The 19276-nt window shown below is 52.3% G+C and overlaps 1 protein-coding gene across 4 annotated transcripts in view; it reads right to left on the bottom strand.

The window, feature by feature from the left end:
* Window positions 1–481: 481 nt before the first annotated feature.
* The window catches only part of LOC131421162 (transmembrane protein 121), a 42760-nt gene continuing 23965 nt past the window's right edge, over window positions 482–19276 (bottom strand). For 2 of the 4 annotated variants that reach the window (XM_058567886.1, XM_058567885.1), the window contains exon 9: window positions 496–2046. In XM_058567886.1, the coding sequence (XP_058423869.1) occupies window positions 934–2046 (1113 nt within the window). In that variant the 3' untranslated portion in view covers window positions 496–933. Of the gene's footprint in view, window positions 2047–4146; window positions 4170–19276 lie in introns of those variants that run through there. The other 2 variants (XM_058567888.1, XM_058567887.1) reach the window with 2 other exon arrangements.

Below are 19276 nucleotides of genomic sequence, written 5' to 3'. Positions count from 1 at the left end.
GCCACAGATCAGCGGGCCAAAGGTGTCCTCTCCGCCTACGAGGCCTCCACGGGTGTCTCGTGAGGTGGGCCAGGCTCCACGCTCCTGGCCTAGGCTGCAGCGTGCACCCGTTAGCAGAGCCAGGACCTGATCCCATCTGGCTTCTGGCTGTCCTGAGCTGGGGTAGCCCCGGGCACCGGAGGAGAGAACCAGGGGCTTGGGGGCACTTCTGGGTCTGCAGTGTGGGGGCAGGGACATGGGGCCAGCACTCCTGGGGTGATGGATAGGGTTAAGGTGTCTCAGGAAGAGTCAGGATTATGGTACCTCTGGAGGTGGGGACAGTGAAGTTGGAGGGACGGTGTCTCTGGGACAGGGCAGCAATGGTCCCCCACCCAGGAGCTCCTGAGAGGCGCCCAGGCAGAGGCCCGGGAGGTGGACTGGCCCAGCCCCACCGCCTCACTCACTCACACCCCCTCCTCCCGCCTCCTCCTCCATCAGCCGTCAGAATAGGACGCATCAAACAGACAGAGCAGTGTGACTTTGGATACAAAACTGTAAACACGAATCTTTAAAATGACAGAGGCCTCCTTGGCCCCAAACTCTGAGCCAGAGGCCCCCACCGAGAGACCCCAAGGGACCAGACCTCCGCCCACTCTTTCCTCCCTTCCCACCCAGGCCCCCAGCAGGCAGGGGTGGGGCCCCTTCCGCTCCAGCCCAGGCAGCACACACTGGCCCACGCGCTGGGGTGGGCTGGCGGAGCGGGGGCTGAGGGTCCGTGGTCCGAGGGATTCCTGAGATGAAGAAGCGGCCGCGGGCCCCGGCACCGGCACTCACCGAACCTGGCCCCGTGGGGAGCCCGCCCCCACCCCATCCCATGCAAAACTCGCACCCCGCCAGCCCCGAGTCTCGAGTCTCGGCGCCCCGGGGGCGTCCCCAGGGGCCGTGTGGGCCCTGTCACGTGTCCAGGGCGTCGCGCGTGGGCGAGGGCCCGTGGGGGCGGCCCGGCGGGCCATGCAGCGGCGGGGGCGGCGGCACCGAGTTGCGCTGCGGGGGCGGCGGCTGCAGCTCCAGCGAGAGCGCAGGTGGCGGGAAGTCGCGCACCTGGCGGCGGTACTCGAGGAAGGTGCAGGCCTTGGTGGCGAGCGCCACCACGTTCTTGCCGACGAAGATGGCCGAGACGCGGCTGTCGCGGAAGAGCGCCATGTTGGCGGCGCGCGCCAGCACGGCCACCACGTTGACGGTGGCGAGGCTGAGCACCGGGTAGAGCATCATCTTCTGCGGCGCGATGTGCTCGCCCTGCATGCTGACCTCGCTGAGCGCCACGCACGGCAGCACCAGCAGCAGCATGTAGCAGTAGAAGAAGGTGAGGCCCTCGGCCCACAGCGGCAGCCCGGTGCGCGGCGGCTCCCACAGGTTGGCCTGCATGTCCAGCAGGTCCAGCAGGTCCAGCGCCACCCAGAAGAGGCGGCCACGCAGGTCCTCGCGCTTGCGGAAGGTGCGCACGTACTCCATGCGGTCGAGCGCCACCAGCAGCAGAAAGAGGCCGGGCACGCACACTGACAGCAGCAGCGTCAGCGCCTTGCGCGCCACCGGGTCGGCCGCGCCGCGCCGCGCCGCCTTGTAGTTCTGGAAGATGAAGTAGAGCTTGATCTCCAGCACGAAGACGTAGAGGAACCAGAGGATCATGGCGTAGCCGCGCTTGGCCGTGCGCACCTCGGCGCCCACCCACACGGCCACGTAGCGCAGCACCAGCAGGAAGCACACGTCGCCCACCAGCACGATGATGCACACGCCGATCTTGCGCGGGCCCTGGTTCTGCTCCACCAGGTACGCGTCCATGACCGCCATGCTGCCCATGATCACCAGCGTAGTCAGGCACACGTGGCGCCGGTCCGGGGGCGGCAGCACCATGGTGGGCCGCCGGGGCCTCGGCCTGGGCGCGCGCGGCCCCCACGCGAGGCGGGACGAGGCCCTGCGGCGGCGGCGCTCAGCCCGCGGGCATGGCGCAGCGGGACCTGTCCTGCTGTCCCGAGGGCACCACTGCTCCCGAGCGGCGACCTCAGGAACCTGGGAAGACCAGAAGAGACAGAGTGAGGGTGCGGTGGGGGAATTGATCCCCCAACCCCCGCGATGTGCCTCCTGCGCGGGGCGCTGTCCCGGTGCGCGGCGCCCGAGGCCTCTCTCGCACGCAGGCGCTGAGGCGCGCCCGGGGGACCGGGAGTCGGGAGCGGGGCCTCCAGGGGGCGCTGCAGCCTCACCTGAGACCCGAGACCTCTTTCCCGCCACCGCCAGGAAGGAAAAGGAACGGAAGTGGTTTCTCCCCGCCGCGCGCGTTCCCGGGGCCCCGGTGGTTTGTCCCTGCTGGGCCCCACGCCCGGGCTGCCGGCCCGAGGCCGTTCTCCCGGCGGCTCGGGCGTCCTCTCTCCCCCGGCGCCGCACTGGGGGGCGGAGAGGCGGGCCCGCGCCCTCCGCTCTGCTCAGGGAGTGCCGGAGGCCCGCGGAGGCCCAGGCCCCATCCCGGGAGCTGGGGCTCTGGGCGAGTTTTCTGATCCAGGACTGAGAGTCATCCAAGTCCTGAGGATTCCATCCCACAAGCCTCTCCGTGCCTCCCACCCCTGTCTTGCAGCCCCACCAGCTCGCCTCTCTGCCCCGGCAGACTCAGTCTCCCCTCCGGTCCATCCTCCACAGGCTGTGTGGACCATTGTTTGCCCTGCGCCCACCCTGGCTCCCATTGCCTTCGGAGGCTCGCGTCCTGGCCGCAGCCGCTGCCCTGTACACTGCCCCCGACCTGCCCTGCTCACTGGGGGGGTGGTCCCCCTGTCCCTCCCTCCCCCTGCACCTTCAGGGCATCTCAGGAATCCCGCCCTCTGCTACCGCGCACCTGGGCACCCTTTGGGCCCCGCACTCCCCTGGACCTCTCACGTCCCTGGCACTGTTTGTCATGGCTGCTGGTTGGAGTCCCACACCAGACTGCGGGTCCCCACACCCTGGGTGCACACCCGGGGCACAGTGGAGGTCTGCCTGCCCACCCTCACCTGCCTAAAAGTCACTGGCAGTCTCACTCCCAGCCAGGCCCCCCACCCCCCTCCACATCACCCCCGGCCCCGGGGCTCTGTTTACTGCCCTGTCTAGACAAGGACATAAAATTTAATGTCACCCGTGACTGTGGAGCGAGTGCTCAGCCTGCCCCTGGTGACACCGCAGCCCCCACTGACCCGGAAAGGAGCCCTCCTCCAAATCTGCACCACGACCCCTGCCCTCATCACAGCTGCTGCCCCACCCAGCACCCGCCTCCCAGGGGTCCCCGCAGTCACACACAGGACCCCCAACCTCTCTGAGGGACAGCTCAGGTAGAGGGTGCCTGGGGGGTCATGGCCTATGCCCCTGCCTCTACCCACACACTCACTGTTCTCATCCCCACTGGGTGGACACGCTTGACCCAGGAAGCCCCCCTCAACCCGGGCCTCCCGTGGCTGCAGCGAGCGGTTGCCTGGGAATTTCCTTCCAGCCTTTGGCCGGGCCAAATAGCCAAATAGCCGCTGCATCGCTAACCCTTTCCTCCCCATCCACTCCACGGCGCTCTCGCTCCCTCAGTCACTCATCAAACCTGGGCTGAGGGCTGGGGGTGCCGGGACAGACCCCATCCCGACGGAGCTCACAGAGGGAGCCCCAGCCCCTGCCCCAGGAAGCCAGAGCCAGGGCCTGACCACCCCTCCCCCACACCCTGGCCAGACCTCTCCCTGAGGACTGGCCCCAGGTCCCCCTGCCCTGCCTGTCCTGCGCCGGCCCTGGTGCCCCCGCATCCCCGCTGCCCGGACCTCGCAGATTCTGGAGCCTCCAGGCCCCTAGCTGCCCGCCCCCTCTCCGGTGCTCGCACGGGCCCCCTCCCCAGAACCACCCCTCCGTGCTCAGAGAGGAGGGGCAGGGGAGAGGAAGGGGCCGCACTCGCCAGTCCCACCGGACAGAGGGCGGTGCAGGGGTTGGGCCGCTCCCAGCAGCTGCGTCTCCGCTCCTCCACCGACTCCAGGGGCAGGGCCTGGTCCAGTCGCCCCGCCGGCCCAGGCCTCACCCCTGCAGCGCCGCCCCCGCACCCCACCGCCCCTGCGGCCGAGGGGATGCGGATTGCCCGGGCCTCTGCTCCGCCCCGCCCGGCCCGCGCCTACCCACCGCCGGCCAGATGCTGTGCCGCGCGGGGCCTGCCCGCCAAGCCTGTGCGCGGGGCCGAGGCCGCGCTCCTCTCTGCTCCGCGTCTCTTCTCTGCTGCGCCCCCCGCCCGCGCTCCCGCCCCGCCCCGCCCCGCCCCCGGCCCGCGGCCCCGCCCCGCGCCCCACGCTCCCCGCCGCCCGCGGGGATGAGGGTCCCGGCGCCCCCGCCCTCCGCAGCGCCAGTTGCCACGGCGACAGCGCTGCGCGGCAGCGGCGCCAGGGACCGGTGGCACTGCGGAGCCGGACGCCCCCTGGCTCCACGCGCAGGCCCCGGGAGGTCTCCCCTCCGCCCCTCCTCACCCACAGCCGGAGAACCACCCGCGGGCGCCTCAGTCCTGCTCACGCCCTGAAATTCCGCTGCAGCCCCCACCCAGGCCGCCCACCAGGGTGACCCCACTTGCCTGCGACAGGCGGCAGGCAGGACCGCCGGCTCTCTGCAGGTGACCCACGGGACCTCGGCGTGGCCCGTGGGAACAGGACAGGAAGCGCGGTGGGGGCCTCGCTGCCGCGTCCCAGGGAGGACCCTGGGTTCCGGATGTCTCCAGCCTTCCCGGGTGTATTCTGAGCCGGGAGGATGGAGGCAGTAGGCAGCCCTCGGCCTCTTCTCCACCTGTCCAAGGGGCACGCTAGAGTTTTGGAGACTCAGACTTCTTGCCGCCCCCACTCGAGTCCCCACCCTATCCTCACTGAGCCCACCACCCACATCCCAGCCTTTCCACTACTAGGACGGAGGAGGGGAGCACACCTACTGCCTGCCTGCTGTCCTCCCCAGAGCCGTTCCCAGTGCCCTCTGACAGAGGGGGAGATGGAGGGTCAGAGACATGAAGGGACACCCAGGATCTCACTGGCACCCAGGTCTGCTTACACTGAGACCCTGAGCAGGTGCCTGGGGCCACACAGGTGGCCTAGTCTGCAGGTGCCCAGGTCCTGGGTCTGGCCAGGTGGCCAGGTCTGTGCAGGTGTCCCAATCTGCCACCCTCCCTCAGCGCTGCGGGCTGGGGGGGCATTGGGGCCAATGGGAAGGGGAGTAGCAGGCCGGCCTGGGCCATCCATGAGAGGCACAGATGAGGCAGTGAGGTGCTCATTGGGGTGAGCCCTCAGGATGGCGAGCTGGGGATACCAGCCCCCACACCCACTCACACACTTGCTCTCACTCGAGGAAGTGCTGTCAGGACCTGGAAGCTGCCTCTGTGCCCAGGGAGGGCCCCAGATCCCACAGGGATGGTTCACCTCCCCTAGGGAGGTCTCCAGACCTCCCTCTGCCTCAAGGGACAAAGGGCCTAGGTCGAAAGGCCACTCCTTGCAGCATGGATGGGGGAGGAGGCGGCCCAGGGCACCACCAGTGACCTCCTGGCAGGCCCAGGACGCAGGGCGGGTAGGCTGGGTTGGAGGGGGGCCAGAAGCACTGCAGCATCCCCCGAGCCCACACTACAGCCTTGTGTGGCCTGCTCCTTCCCTCTTGCCAGCCACCATCAGGGAGGGGCTGACCCCTAGGCCACCCTGCCCATCTCTCTGGTCTCTCTCTCTCTGCCCTCCCCCACCTCACCCAAGAGTGTGCTCAAAAAGCCCAGTCCTAACCCAAAACCTGCAACCCGCATCAGTGCCCTGTGCACCACACGCCCACCTCCCCAGCATCTAGTTGTCGCCTCCCATTTGGCAAACCCCAGGCCTGTCTCTGGCCTGACTTCACCTGGGGCTCACCCTCCATCCCCTCCTGACACCCCTTCTCCTTGGGTCTCCACTTCCTCGGGACAGAGGTGTGCCAGCTGAGGGCCAGGCCCAGAGCGGCTGGGACACATGCCGTGCTCCCTCGGAAGGCTCCAGGGGAGAGTCCACTCCCTGCCTCGTCCACCCTCTGCTGACTGCCAGGCTTCCTTGCCTTGGCTTGTGGATGCACCACTCCCTTCTGCCTTGACATCACGTGGCCTTCCCCTGTGTCTCTCCTCTTCTCACACAGATATCAGTCTTGCTGGAAGGCTCACCCTAAAGACCTCATCTTAACTTGATGACATCTGCAAAGACCCTGTTTCCAGATGAGGTCACAATCAGAGATGCTGGGGGTTAGGACTTGAACAGATCTTTTGGGGGACACAGTTTCACCCATAACTCACCTTCCCACCTTGCCCGTCTGACTGTGTCTCTCCTGTCACTGCCATACCTCCCCATGGCCTTGATGAAGGACCGAGCTCCTACACCTGGCCATAAAGCCCCCCATCATGGCCCTGCCAGCCCCCCCAACCATATCACTCAAGACAGCCCCTCACAGCCTAGCCACGCCTCGCTTCTCCACTGTGCACATTGTCCTGGTGGCTCCCCTGGCTGGAACACCACTGCCCTTGCTTTGGGTGGCCGGCCCAGCCCTGTGCACCTACCACCAGGACAGGCCTCCATCCAGCTACCTCCTCGACTCCGGGGTCTGGCCACCTGCCTTAGCCACAGCCCCTTCCCATTGGCCATCACTCCATGTGGTCACCAGGGTGGGCTCTGTGTCTCTGGCCTGCCTGGAGGGCTGATGCAGCAGAACCAAATCAACAGAGAGGTCGTGGGAAGTCACATGGGTGCATGGGGTCCCTTGGGGGGAAAAGTAAGAAACTTGACAGCTGCTGTGCCAGGTGTGCTGTGTGCTGGTAATTGAGCACCTGGGGGGCTGAGGGGGAGAGCATCCAGGCCGGGAGGGGGCAGAGTCACACCCCAGGGAGGGGTCACCAGCCGTCTCAGGCTCTGAACTTGGTTTCAGGTGACCCGAGACAGGCTGCGCCTCCAGTGCCCAGCAGAAGTGCAGGAAACTCCTCAGGGAGGGAAGTGTCTCCAGTGCAGGCCTCAAATTATTCCTCGAGTAATTTTTCAAACACAACTTGCCCTGCAAACTGGATTCCAGGAGCAGCCAGCAGAAACCAAGACTGACCCCAACGGAGATGAACCCCCAAGACCTCGGGGACCGGAGCTCTCAGATGCAGCCTGAAAACAGCTGTGTTCACTGTGGTCCAAGACAGGGCCCTAGAAAATGTGACAGGGCATATTGGAAAAGAGAACCAGGCAGAAATTCTAGCACTAAAAACACAAGCAAAATTAAGGACTCAAAGGAAGCATTAGGAGCAGATCAAACACAACTGAAAAGAGCATCCAAGAACTGGAGGAGAGGGCAGAAGACAGTATGCAGACTGAAACACAGAGACAAACGTGAAAACCACAGCAGAGGAGAGAGAGACAGAGAGGCTGTGGCGAAAAGCTCTCATCTGCGTGTGACTAGGATCCCACAGGGCCCTGACCAGGGCACGGGAATACTCAGAGAAGATGACTGAGAAGTGTCTGTACCTGTTGACAGACACAAACCACATATCCAAGCAGCCCAGCCAACCCGGAGCAGCACTAAAAAAACCCACACCTCACACCTCACATAAAACTGGTGAGAACCAGAGACAAAGAGGAATCTGAAAAGCAGTCAGATATAAAAAAGTCAGATAACCTTAAAAGGAAAGAGTGTCATCTGACTTCTCAGTTGCAACAGCAGAAACCACAAGACAATGGATGATGTCTTTAATCTGCTGGAAGAAGATCATTGCTGTGGTCAGCAGAGTAATGGCCCCGAGAGATGTCCCCATCCTAATCCCCAAAATCTATGAACAAGTTACCTCACAGGGCAAATGGGACTTTGCAGATGTGATTAAATTAAAGACCTTGAGATGGGGGGTTATCCCGGATTATTGGGGTGGGCCCAGTGTAATCATAAGTATCCTCCTAACAGGGAGGCAGGAGTGTGAAAGAGATGTGAAGAGGCTGCACTGCTGGATTTGAAGACAGAAGAGGGGCCGTGAGCCAAGGAATTCAGGCACCTCTAGAACCTGGGAAAGTCAAGAAAACAGACTCCCCCCTAGAGCTTCCAGAAGGAACCAGCCTTGATCTTAGCCCAGTGAGCCTGCTGGCCTGCAGAACTGTAAGAGGGTACATCTGTGTTGCTTTAAGTGTGTGGCAGTTTGTCACAGCAGCAATAGGTAACTAATACAATTGCTGACCTAAAGTGGCTCTTTACTCAGACAAACAAAAACTGAGAGTTCGCTGTAGCAGGCCTGCAGCAAAAATGGTATAAAGGCTGCACTTCAGTAAAGAAAATAATCCCAGATATGCGGTCAGGGAGACAGGAGGGAAAGACAAGCGAAGCCAGTAGCAAATACATGGGAATCTCAATGAACACGGACCATATATGTAATTATGATAAAAATGTTTAGAAATAGTAACATTTTAGGAAACATGAAATTAAAATACAGACCAACAGCAGCATGTGAAGCAAGAGGGAAACAGAGAGGCGGGTATCAACTCTGGTAAGGTAAGGAAGCACCTTGTAACTTGTAGCTGAAGCACTGAGGGATATAAACAGAATGTGTAACTTACAAACATGTAGAAAGAAACCAATGGCACTTTTTTTTAATAATCAACCCAAAAGACAAGAAAAGAGAAAGAAAAAATAGAGCAGCTGTAGAAGTTAGAAAACTTTAAAGTATGGCAGATTTGAACCCTAATATATCAGTAATTACATTAGATGTAAATGGACTAAATGTTCCCATTGAAAGATCAAGATGATCAGTCTGATCTTTTTAAAAAGATCAAAATCAGTACTATTTACAAGAGACACATATAACTCATGAGAATAGGGATGGGAAAGTATAGGAAATATATATCATGCAAACATGCACCGAAAAAAGATGGTGTCAAGAATCACTGCGGTGTATCAGGTGTGGTGGTTGCCTGGTGCTTACAGAGGAGACTGTTCTATTCCCAAGCATGCGTGATGAAGTAGGCAGGGTGAATTGTTATGGTGCCTGTAGTTTACTTTCAAATGGTCCAGAATAAAATATATATTTATTCACACACATCAATAAAGATAAATCAAACGTGGCGAGATAGTAAGAGTTGCTGAATCGAGACCAAGGGTTTATGTTTGTTCACTGTATTATTCTTTTACATCTTCTGGGTTCCCATTTTGGGTGAGATGGGGTAAACACAGTTGACCCTGTCCTGTCCACTGAAGGCAGCTATAAAAAGAAGACGATGCATGAAGCATTGAGGACTCTGAAAAGTAAACAGTAACAGGCAGATTGGGGAGAAAGCCAGAATTTGAAGCACACCACCCTGGTGGTGAGTTTCCGGATCTTCCTCCCAAATCCCCCCACCTGGACTCAACCCGGCCTGAAAACCAGAAATGGGGACGGAAAGTGGACAGAGAGAGCCACAGGAGAAGCCCTCTCAGGGAGCAGGAAAGAAAGGGGCATCTTTTTTTTTTTTTTTTTTTGTGAGGAAGATCAGCCCTGAGCTAACATCCATGCCAATCCTCCGTTTTTGCTGAGGAAGACCGGCTCTGAGCTAACATCTATTGCCAATCCTCCTCCTTTTTTCCCCCAAAGCCCCAGTAGATAGTTGTATGTCACAGTTGCACATCCTCCTAGTTGCTGTATGTGGGATGCGGCCTCAGCGTGGCCGGAGAAGCTGTGTGTCGGTGCGCGCCCGGGATCCAAATCCAGGCCGCCAGTAGCGGAGCGCGCGCACTTAACCGCTAAGCCACGGGGCCAGCCCCAGAAAGGGGCATCTTAGTGCTCACAGAGATGAGGAGAACCCTGGTGGAGAGGGTTGGGCTTGGGGGGTGGTTGTGTTTGTTGGTTTGGGTGGTGGTGGTTTTCCTTTTTTCCCTTCTCTCTCAGCCCAGCCCCTAGGCAATCCCCCCCAGGCTGCGGTCGAGGCAGCAGGGTTCACAAGCACCTTTTTAGGGAGAAGACTTTCCTCTCCAATCGGAGGAGATGTGGTCTCCAGAGGGTGGGACCCTCCTGCTTGAGGGGAGGGGGAGAGAGCCAGGGCCTGCTGTCTGTCTCAAGATGCAAGCGCAGTCACGGGGATTGTGTAGCAGAGTGGGGTGACTAAAGCCCCAGACTTCTGCCAGAGGACTGAAAAGGGGAGCCCCGGGGGCCAGGAAGTACCAGAGAGCTTGTGGAGAGGGAAGAGCTCAAGAAAGCAACCCCATAAAATTGTTCATGACTTCTGGGCTCAACCTCAAGCTCTGCATGCTTGGGTCTGATCCTAATTAGCATACCAAGTCTGAGGACTGAACTACAGGACAGACCACTGCCTGAGTCCCACACTGGCCACTAGGCAGTGCTCACACAGGATGGATCCAGCTGACACTGCAAAGGCTTTGAGAATAGAGCTGACATTGAAACCACAACCCACAGGAGGCTATTTGGAATTTGCGGCCTGAATCCAACTGGGTTGGTTGCGTGCAAAAACAAAAATATCAACATTCTCAGTGGGATTTAAACAAGACCAGATATTCATAGCATAATGTTCGAATGTGCAGGATACAACCCAAAATTACTCTGCATATGAAGAGCCAGGAAAATCCAACCCACAAGGGAAAAGAAAATCAACAGCCACCAATGCCAATATGACACAAAAACCCTCAACAAAATATTAGCAGATAGAATCAAGCAACATAAAAAACCAAAACAAATGAGTCCCACAACCACATGGAGGGACCTCTGGAATGCAAGGCTGGTTCAATATGTGAAAATAAAGCAATGTGATCCACCATATTAACACTCTAAAGAAGACACCATGTGATCATATCAGTTGATGCAGAGAAAGCATTTGACAGAATTCAACATCCATCCATGATAAAACTCTCAGCAAACTAGAAATAGAAGAAAATTTACTTAATTTAATAAAGGGCATCTAAAAAGGTAACAAAAAAACTACAGCTAACATGACAGGTAATACTGAAGGACTGAATACTTTGCCCTAAGATCAGGAAGAAGGCAAAGATGTCAACTCTATTCACTACTATTTGATATTGTACTGGCAGTCCTAGCCAATGCAATAAAATAAGAAAAATAAATAAAGACATACAGATTACAAAGGAAGAAATAAAACTGTCTCTATTCATAGAATACATGAAAGTCTATGTAGAAAATCCCAAAAATTCTACCAAAAAAAAAAAAGTCTGATTACTAATAAGTGAGTTTAGCAAGGTTGCAAGGTATAAGATCAAAACACAAATTCAGTCCTGTTTCTAAATACTAGAAACAAACAATGGAAAACCAAGAATTTTTAAGCAATAACATTTATATTACCTCCTCAATAAATTAAATACTTTGGTATAAATCTAACAAAACATGTACAGGATTTGTATGCTGAAAACTGCAAAACACTGATGAAAGCAATCAAAGAAGCCTAAATAAGTGGAGAGACACACTGTGTTTGTGAAGTGGAAGATTCAATATGGTTAAGATGCCAGTTCTCCCCCAAAATGACCTACAGATCTAATGCAGTTCCAATCAAAATCCCTAGAGGAAATTTTGTATAGACAAGCTGATTCTAAAATCTATATAGGAATGTAAAGGAAGAACAATAGCTGAAATAATTCTGAAAAAGAAGAAAAAAAGTTGGAGGACTCTCACTAATTGATTTTAAGACTTATTGTAAAGCTGAAGTAATCAAGACAGTATGTATTGGCAAAGGGGTAGGCGCACAGATCAATGAAATAAAATGGATCCCAGAGATAAACCCACACCAGTAGGGCCAACTGATTTCTTAACAGCTTTACTGAAACATAATTCACTTACCATACAATTCACACGCTTAAAGTTTACAATTCAATGGGTTTTAGTATATTCATGGGTGTCATATCTTAGAACATTTTTATCACCCCAGAAGGAAGCCCCAGACTCATCAGCAGTCACTCCCCATTTCTCCCCAATTTCCCCAGCCCTAAGCAACCACTAATCTGCTTCCTGTCTCCATAGATTTGCCTGTTCTGGGCACTTCACACAAAATAGAATCATACAATATGTGCTCTTTTGTGACTGACTTCTTTTCCTAAGCAAAATGTGCTCAAGACTCATCCAAGTATGTATCATTACTTTATTCCTTTTTATTGCCAAATAATATTCCACTATTTAGTCCAGTATTTATTTTATTATCTACTCCTCCATTGGGTTGAGTTTGGGTAGACATTTGGTAGACACTGGGTTGTTTCTATTTTTTGGCTGTTATGACTAATGCTGCTATTAACACTTTCTACAAAGTTTTATGTGGACATATGTTTTCATTTCTCCTGAGTATATACCTAGGAGTGGAATTGCTGGGTCATATGGTAACTCCATGTTTAACATTTTGAGGAACTGCCAACTGTTTTTCAGACCATTTTACATTCCCACCAGCAGTGTATGGGGTTCCAATTTCTTCACACCCTTGTCAACAATTATTGTTGGTATTTTTGATCATAGCCATCCTAATGGGTGAAGGGGTATCTATCTCACTGTGGTTGGGGTTTGCATAGTGGCTAATGATGTTAGCCATCTTTTCATGTGCTTATGGGTCAAGTGTATCTCTTTGGAGAAATGTCTGTTCAAATCCTTTGCACATTTTTCCATTGCGTTATTGTCCTTTTATTGTTGAGTTGTAAGAAAGAGTTCTTATATATTTTGGATACGTTTTGGGTAAGTCTCTTATCAGATATGTAATTTGCAAATATTTTCTCCAATTCTGCTGGCTGTCTTTTCCACCATTTTTTTCTCTTTTGTTTTTTTTTTTTTTTTTTGGTGAGGAAGATTGTCCCTGAGCTAACATCTGTGCCAATCTTCCTCTATTTTGTATGTGGGAAGCCACCACAGCACGGCTTGATGAGCAGTGTGTACATCCACACCCGGGATCCAAACCCACAAACCCCGGGCTGCTGAAGTGGAGAGCGCAGACTTAACCACTACACCACCAGGCGGGCCCGTCTTTTCCACTTTTTGATGGTGTCCTCTGAAGCACAAAAGCTTTTAATTTTAATTAAGTTCCATGTTTCTACCTTGTGCTTTTGGTATCATATCTAAGAAGGTTTTGCCTAGCCCTAGGTCACAAAAATTTTCCCCTATATTTTCTTCTAGAAGTTTTACAGTTTTAGGTTTTACATTTAAGTCTATGATCCATTTTGAGTTAAATTTTATGTATGTTGTAAGGAAGGGATCTGTGGTGGGTTCAATTATGGCCCCATAAAAGATATGCTGAAGTCCCAACCCCCAGTGCCTATGTGACCTTATTTGGAAGTAGGGTCTTTGCAGATGTAATCAAGTTAAATTGAGGTCACACTGGATTAGGGTGGGCCCTAAATCCAATGACTAGTGTCCTCATAAGGAGAGAGAGATTTGAAGACACAGACACACATGTAAAGGGAAGGCCATGTGAGGAGCGAGATGGAGACTGGAGTGATGCAGCTGTGAGCCCAGGAACCCCAGGGAATGCTGGCCACCACCAGGAGCCAGGAGAGAGGCCTGGAGCAGATTCTCACCCAGAGCCCCCAGAAGCAACCAACCCTGCCGACACCTTGGTCTCAGACTTCCAGCTCCCAGAACTGTGAGAGAACAAGTTTCTGTTACGGTAAGCCATCCAGTTTGTGGCCATTTGTTACAGCAGCCCTAGGAAAGTAATGCAGGGTCCAATTTCATTCTTTTGCATGTGATTATCCAGTTATCTCAGCACCATTTGTTTTTTTGGGTTTTTTTGTGTGTGTGAGGAAGGTCGGCCCTGAGCTAACATCTGCCAATCCTCCTCTTTTTGCTGAGGAAGACTGGCCCTGGGCTAACATCCATGCCCATCTTCCTCCACTTTATATGGGACGCCGCCACAGCATGGCTTGACAAGCAGTGCGTCACTGCGCGCCTGGGATCCGAACCGGCGAACCCCGGGCCACCGCAGCGGAGCACGTGCACTTAACCGCTTGTGCCACTGGGCCGGCCCCAGCACCATTTGTTGAAAACACTATTCTTTCCCCATTGAATGGTCTGGGCACCCTTGTCAAAAATCAATTGACTATAAATGTGAGGGTTTATTTCTGGATTCTCAATTCTGTTCCATTGGTCTGTGTCTACTCTCGTGCCAGGAGCACATTGTCTTGACTACTGTAGCCTTGTAGTAAGTTTTGAATCCTCCAACTATGTTCTTTTTTAAGATTGTTTCGGCCATTCTGGCTTCCTTGCGTTTCCATATGATTTTAGAACCCGTTTTTCAGTTTCAAAAAAGCCACCTGGGATGTTGATAGGGACTGCATTGAATCTGTAGGTCGAATTGGTGATGAACATAAGATGTCTTTTCCATTTACTTAGATCTTCTTTAATTTCTTTCAACAGTGTTTTATAGTTTTCAGAGCACAAGTTTTGCACTACTTTTGTTAAATTTATTCCTAAGTATTCTATTCTTTTTGATGCTCTTGTAAATGGATTTTCCTTTTAACTTCATTTTTGGATTGTTCATTGCTAATGCGTAGAAACACAATGAATTTTTACATATTGATCTTGTATCCTGCAACTTTGCTAATTAGAACCACTTATTAGTTCTAATATTTTTTGTGGATTCCTCAGGATTTTCTTTGTACAAGATCATGTCATCTGCAAATAGAGATCGTTTTATTTCATCCTTTCCAATCTGGATGCCTTTTATTTCTTTTTCTTGCCTAATCTCCTAGAACCTCCAGTGCAGTGTTGAGTAGAAGTGGCAAGAGCTGACGTCTTTGTCATCTTCCTGATCTTTGGGGGAGAGCGCTCGGTCTCCCACAGTGAGTCTGATGGGAGCTGTGGGGTTTAGTAGATTCCTTTCATCAGGTTAAGAATGTTCCCTTCTATTCCTTGTTTGCTGAGTGTGGCCAATTAATTTTAACTAAGGTGTAAAGGTGATTCGATAGAGAAAGGATAGTATTTTCACCAAATTGGACATCTATATGCAAAAAAAAAAAAAAAAAAAAGAAAAGACCCTCAACCTAAGCTTCACATCTTATACAAAAATTAACTCAAAATGGATCATAGATCTAAATGTAAAACTAGGAAACTTTTAGAAGAAAACATAAAAGAAAAGCCTCATGACTTGGGCTGGGCAAAATAAAATTTTTAGACATGATACCAAAAGCACAATCCAAAAAGAAACATTGATAAACTGGACCTCGTCAAAATTAAAAACTTTTGCTCTGTAAAAGTTGCCGTTAAAAGAATAAAAAGACAAGTTATAGATTAAGAGAAAGTATTTGTAATTACATGTTGGACAAAAGACTTGTGTGCAGAATATATTTCTTAAAAACTCTCAAAAATCAAAACTCTTTGAACAAATGCTTTGCCAAGGAGGGTACATGGATGGCAGATCAGCACCTGAGGAGACGTTCAACATCAGGAAAATGCAGCTTCAAACTGATGAGTCACCTTCACACGCGCATTAAGATGCCTAGGAGTCGGTAACTGTTGGAGGCTATAGGTACATGGGGTTCAGAGCAGGATGGTAGATTGAAACCCAGATATATTCATGATTCCAGTAAACGCGAGTGGATGAGAACAGCCAATCATAAGACAAATATATTCTGTTTCTACAAGACATTTAAAACAAGAACACAGAAATGTTGAAAATAAGAGGCAACACGCAGACACAAATGAAAAGAAAGCATGTGCTTTAATATTAAAGTGGACTTGAGGCAGAGAGGATCAATGGAGGAGAGAGGGCCAGTGCATAATGATGGAAGTTTCGGTTCCCCAGGAAGCTGTAACAGCCGACATTCCCATGCACACAGGTGTACAGAGCAATACAACAGGTGACATAACACCAGAGTACAAAGCTCGAGGTGACGACTAACAGGAGAGACAGGCACGCCCGCCCGTGTGTAGTGGGGGCTCTGCAGCCACGTGTGATGCACAGAACAGGCCTGACCTGGCACAGAGACCACTGCACTGAGCAACTGCAGACATGCTCTTTGCCAGCACACGGAACATATACAAGGACTGACCACAAACTGGCCCCAAAAGCAAGTCTCAGAAATGTCAAGGGGTAGGGCCGGCTCCGTGGCTTGGCGGTTAAGTGTGCGCGCTCCGCTGCTGGCGCCCCGGGTTCGGATCCCAGGCGCGCACTGACGCGCTGCTTCTCCGGCCATGCTGGGGCCGCGTCCCACATGCAGCAGCTGGAAGGATGTGCAACTATGACATACAACTATCTACTGGGGCTTTGGGGGGAAAAAAATAAATAAAAATCTTTAAAAAAAAAAAAGAAATGTCAAGGGCATAAAGTCGTGTAGCTTGTGATCTCCGATCACAATGCAACTCGGCTAGTTACCAAAAAGATAACTAGAAAACACACGTGTTTGCAAGTTAAGAAATACACTTCTCTGTAAATGCATGGGTCAAAGGAGAAATCCCCATGTCTGCAGACATTTTGAGCTGACTGATAATGGAATACTGCTCATCAAAACCTGCCGAAATCCATAAAGCGGTGAGGAAGAGGAAGCGTGGACTTCACGTGCAGATATTATGAAGGGAGAAAGGATGAACATCAGCAAGGCAGGCATCCCACCCCATCATTTAGAAAAAGAAAACCAAAATCAACCCGATGAATGTGGGGGGAGGGAATGACGAAGGGCCAGAGTTAATGGAAATTTAAAAATACAACAGAGAGGATCCACAAACCCAACAGCTGGCTTTATGAAACAACTGCTCTCTGAGAACCCCTGGAAAATTGATCAAGATCAGAAGAGAGAAGGCACAAATGCAGGACCTCAGCACAAGTGTGGCTGACATCAAAAAGATAATAAGAGGATATTGAGAACAACTATATAAGAAAAATTGCTGGTGACAAATTCTTTAAAAATACAACTTACCAAAATGAAATCGAAAATTGGAATGGTGTTGCAATAATAAAAGAAGTTGAATCCATTAATAAAATCCTTCCCACAAAGACAACTCTAAGCCAGAAGATGTTAGCAGTGAATTGTTCCAAACATTTAAGGAAGAAATGATCAAATTTCACCCCCCAAAAAAATTTTATTATAGATTAGAAAAGTAAGGAGTAATCTTCAACTCACTTTTTGACACCATCTTAACTTTGACACCAAAACCAGACACGGACACACAAGAAATGGAAATTAGAGGCCAATATCACTCAAGAACATACAGGCAAAAATCCTGACAAAATATCAACAGATCCAATCCCACAGCCCATTAAAGGATCCTACATCTGCCCCCATCTGGGTTTAGCACTCAGAAATCAATCCGTGCTTCCCTTCTCTTCTCTCACAGGGGCAGAGCATTTACTAGTGTGCTCAGGATTGGGGGAGGCTGCTGTATTAGTGTTCTGGGGCTGCCATTGAAAATCTCCACAAACTTGGTGGCTTAAAACAACAGAAATTTATTCTCTCGCATTCTGGAGACCAGAAGTACAGAATCAAGGCGTCAGCCGGGTCACACTCCCTCTGGAGGCTCCAAGGAGGATTTTTCCTGCCTCTTCCAGCCTCTGGTGGCCCCAGGCCTGGGGCATCTCTCACTGTGTGGTCTTCACATCCCTTTGTGGGTCTGTCTCTTTCTCTCCTCCCTGCCTGTCTCTCTTATAAAGACACGTGTCATTGAATTTAAGTCCCACTCAGTAATCCAGAATGATCACCTCATCCCAAGATCCTTAACTTAATCACATCTGCAAAGACCCTTTCTCCAAGTAAGGTCACATCCCAGGTTCCGGGGGTTAGGACGTGGACACAGCTTTGGGGGCACGATCAGCCCAGGACAGGCAGTCTGTGTGTGCAGGGCCGAGCTCTCTGACTGGCCTTTTTCCCCTCTTTCTTCTTGTTGCCTGAGGCTTCCCTCCCCTTTCTCTGGGGCTGAGCTTTCAACAGACCACCTCGTGTATGCAGAGGGGAGATTTGGAATGGGACAAATAAAAGAAAAATTTGAGGGTGAAGGGAGCCAGGTTTCTCACTGCCAGAGACCAGAGTTACACACAAGGAAAGGGGTGGACCGGGAAGAGATGGCCAGGCAGACAGATGGTGTAGAAACAGATGTGAGTGTGCACGGGGAAGGCTGAAAAGCAGTGACACCCCAGCAGCATGAGCACGCTCAGCACCCAGACCCTGGTCTCTAATTGAATTCTCCAGGACGCCTTAGAGAAATGACTGACTGGGGGACCAGGGCAAAATGTACAGGATGAGCCTCAAATATCCTGTGGCTCCAAAGTAAGGAACTACCTCAGGAATGACAGGACACGTCAAAGGGCACAGGAGCCAGCCAGAGGGGCTCCACTGGCCATGTCTGGACCATCTGAGCATCACATAAACATTGAGAGTAATGGGTTACAGCCCTTTAGTGATACGTGGACCCACAAGTCCGTGCCACTATGAACCAACAGACGGGGGATGTGGACCCACAAGTCCATGCTGATATAAACCAGCAGATGAGGGACAGGGACCCAAGAGTCCACAGTGATGTGAACCAACAGATGGGGGATGTAGATCCATGAGTCCACACTGATATGAACCAAAAGATGGGGGACGTGGACCATGAGTCCACGCTGATATGAACCAACAGATGGGGGATGTGGACCACAAGTCCACCCTGATATAAAGCAACGGACAGAAGACACGGACCCACAAGTCCACGCTGATATGAACCAACAGATGGGGGACATGGACCCACGAGTCCATGCTGTATGAGCCAATAGATAGACAGTATTAATTAACAAGTACAACATACTTTTTAGTTAACTTTACAGTAGAGGAAGCTGGTAGACACCATTTCGACCAAGTGATAAAAATTAACAGCATCCACAGCAGGACAAATCAGCCTCGTGGGCCTCCTGACATGATGCACTGAGAAAGTACAGCACCACTTCTGGAATATTCCTGCCCAAATGCATCACTCATGAGGAAACTCGATTGAAGGGCATTCTACAAAGTAGTCATAAAAAGTCAAGAAAAGACTGAAGAACATTCCAGATGGAAGGAGACTAAAGAGAAGTGACAATCAAACGCACACAGGAGCCGGGATTGGACCGTGGAGCCATGAAGGACGTCATCAGGACCGTGGGGAAATTTGGATGGGGTCTGCCGATTAGCTGGGGATGTTGGATCAGTGGTCATTTCAAAATCACCTGATTTTGAAGGTGGAACTGTGGTTACATAGGAGGAAGTCTTTAAGGGTAACAGGCATTATGTCTACAACTTATTCACAAATAAATGGTGCAGAACAAGTATACATATACAAGTGCCTATGAAGAGATCTGTACTCACCTATTACACGTGTGCATATGTGACATGTGTGTGGAGAGAG

Source organism: Diceros bicornis, chromosome 24 (assembly GCF_020826845.1).
Source record: "Diceros bicornis minor isolate mBicDic1 chromosome 24, mDicBic1.mat.cur, whole genome shotgun sequence".
NCBI classification, from domain to species: Eukaryota; Metazoa; Chordata; class Mammalia; order Perissodactyla; family Rhinocerotidae; genus Diceros; species Diceros bicornis.
Note: the sequence above shows the minus strand (reverse complement) of the source record. Positions and strands in the feature narration are given on the sequence as shown.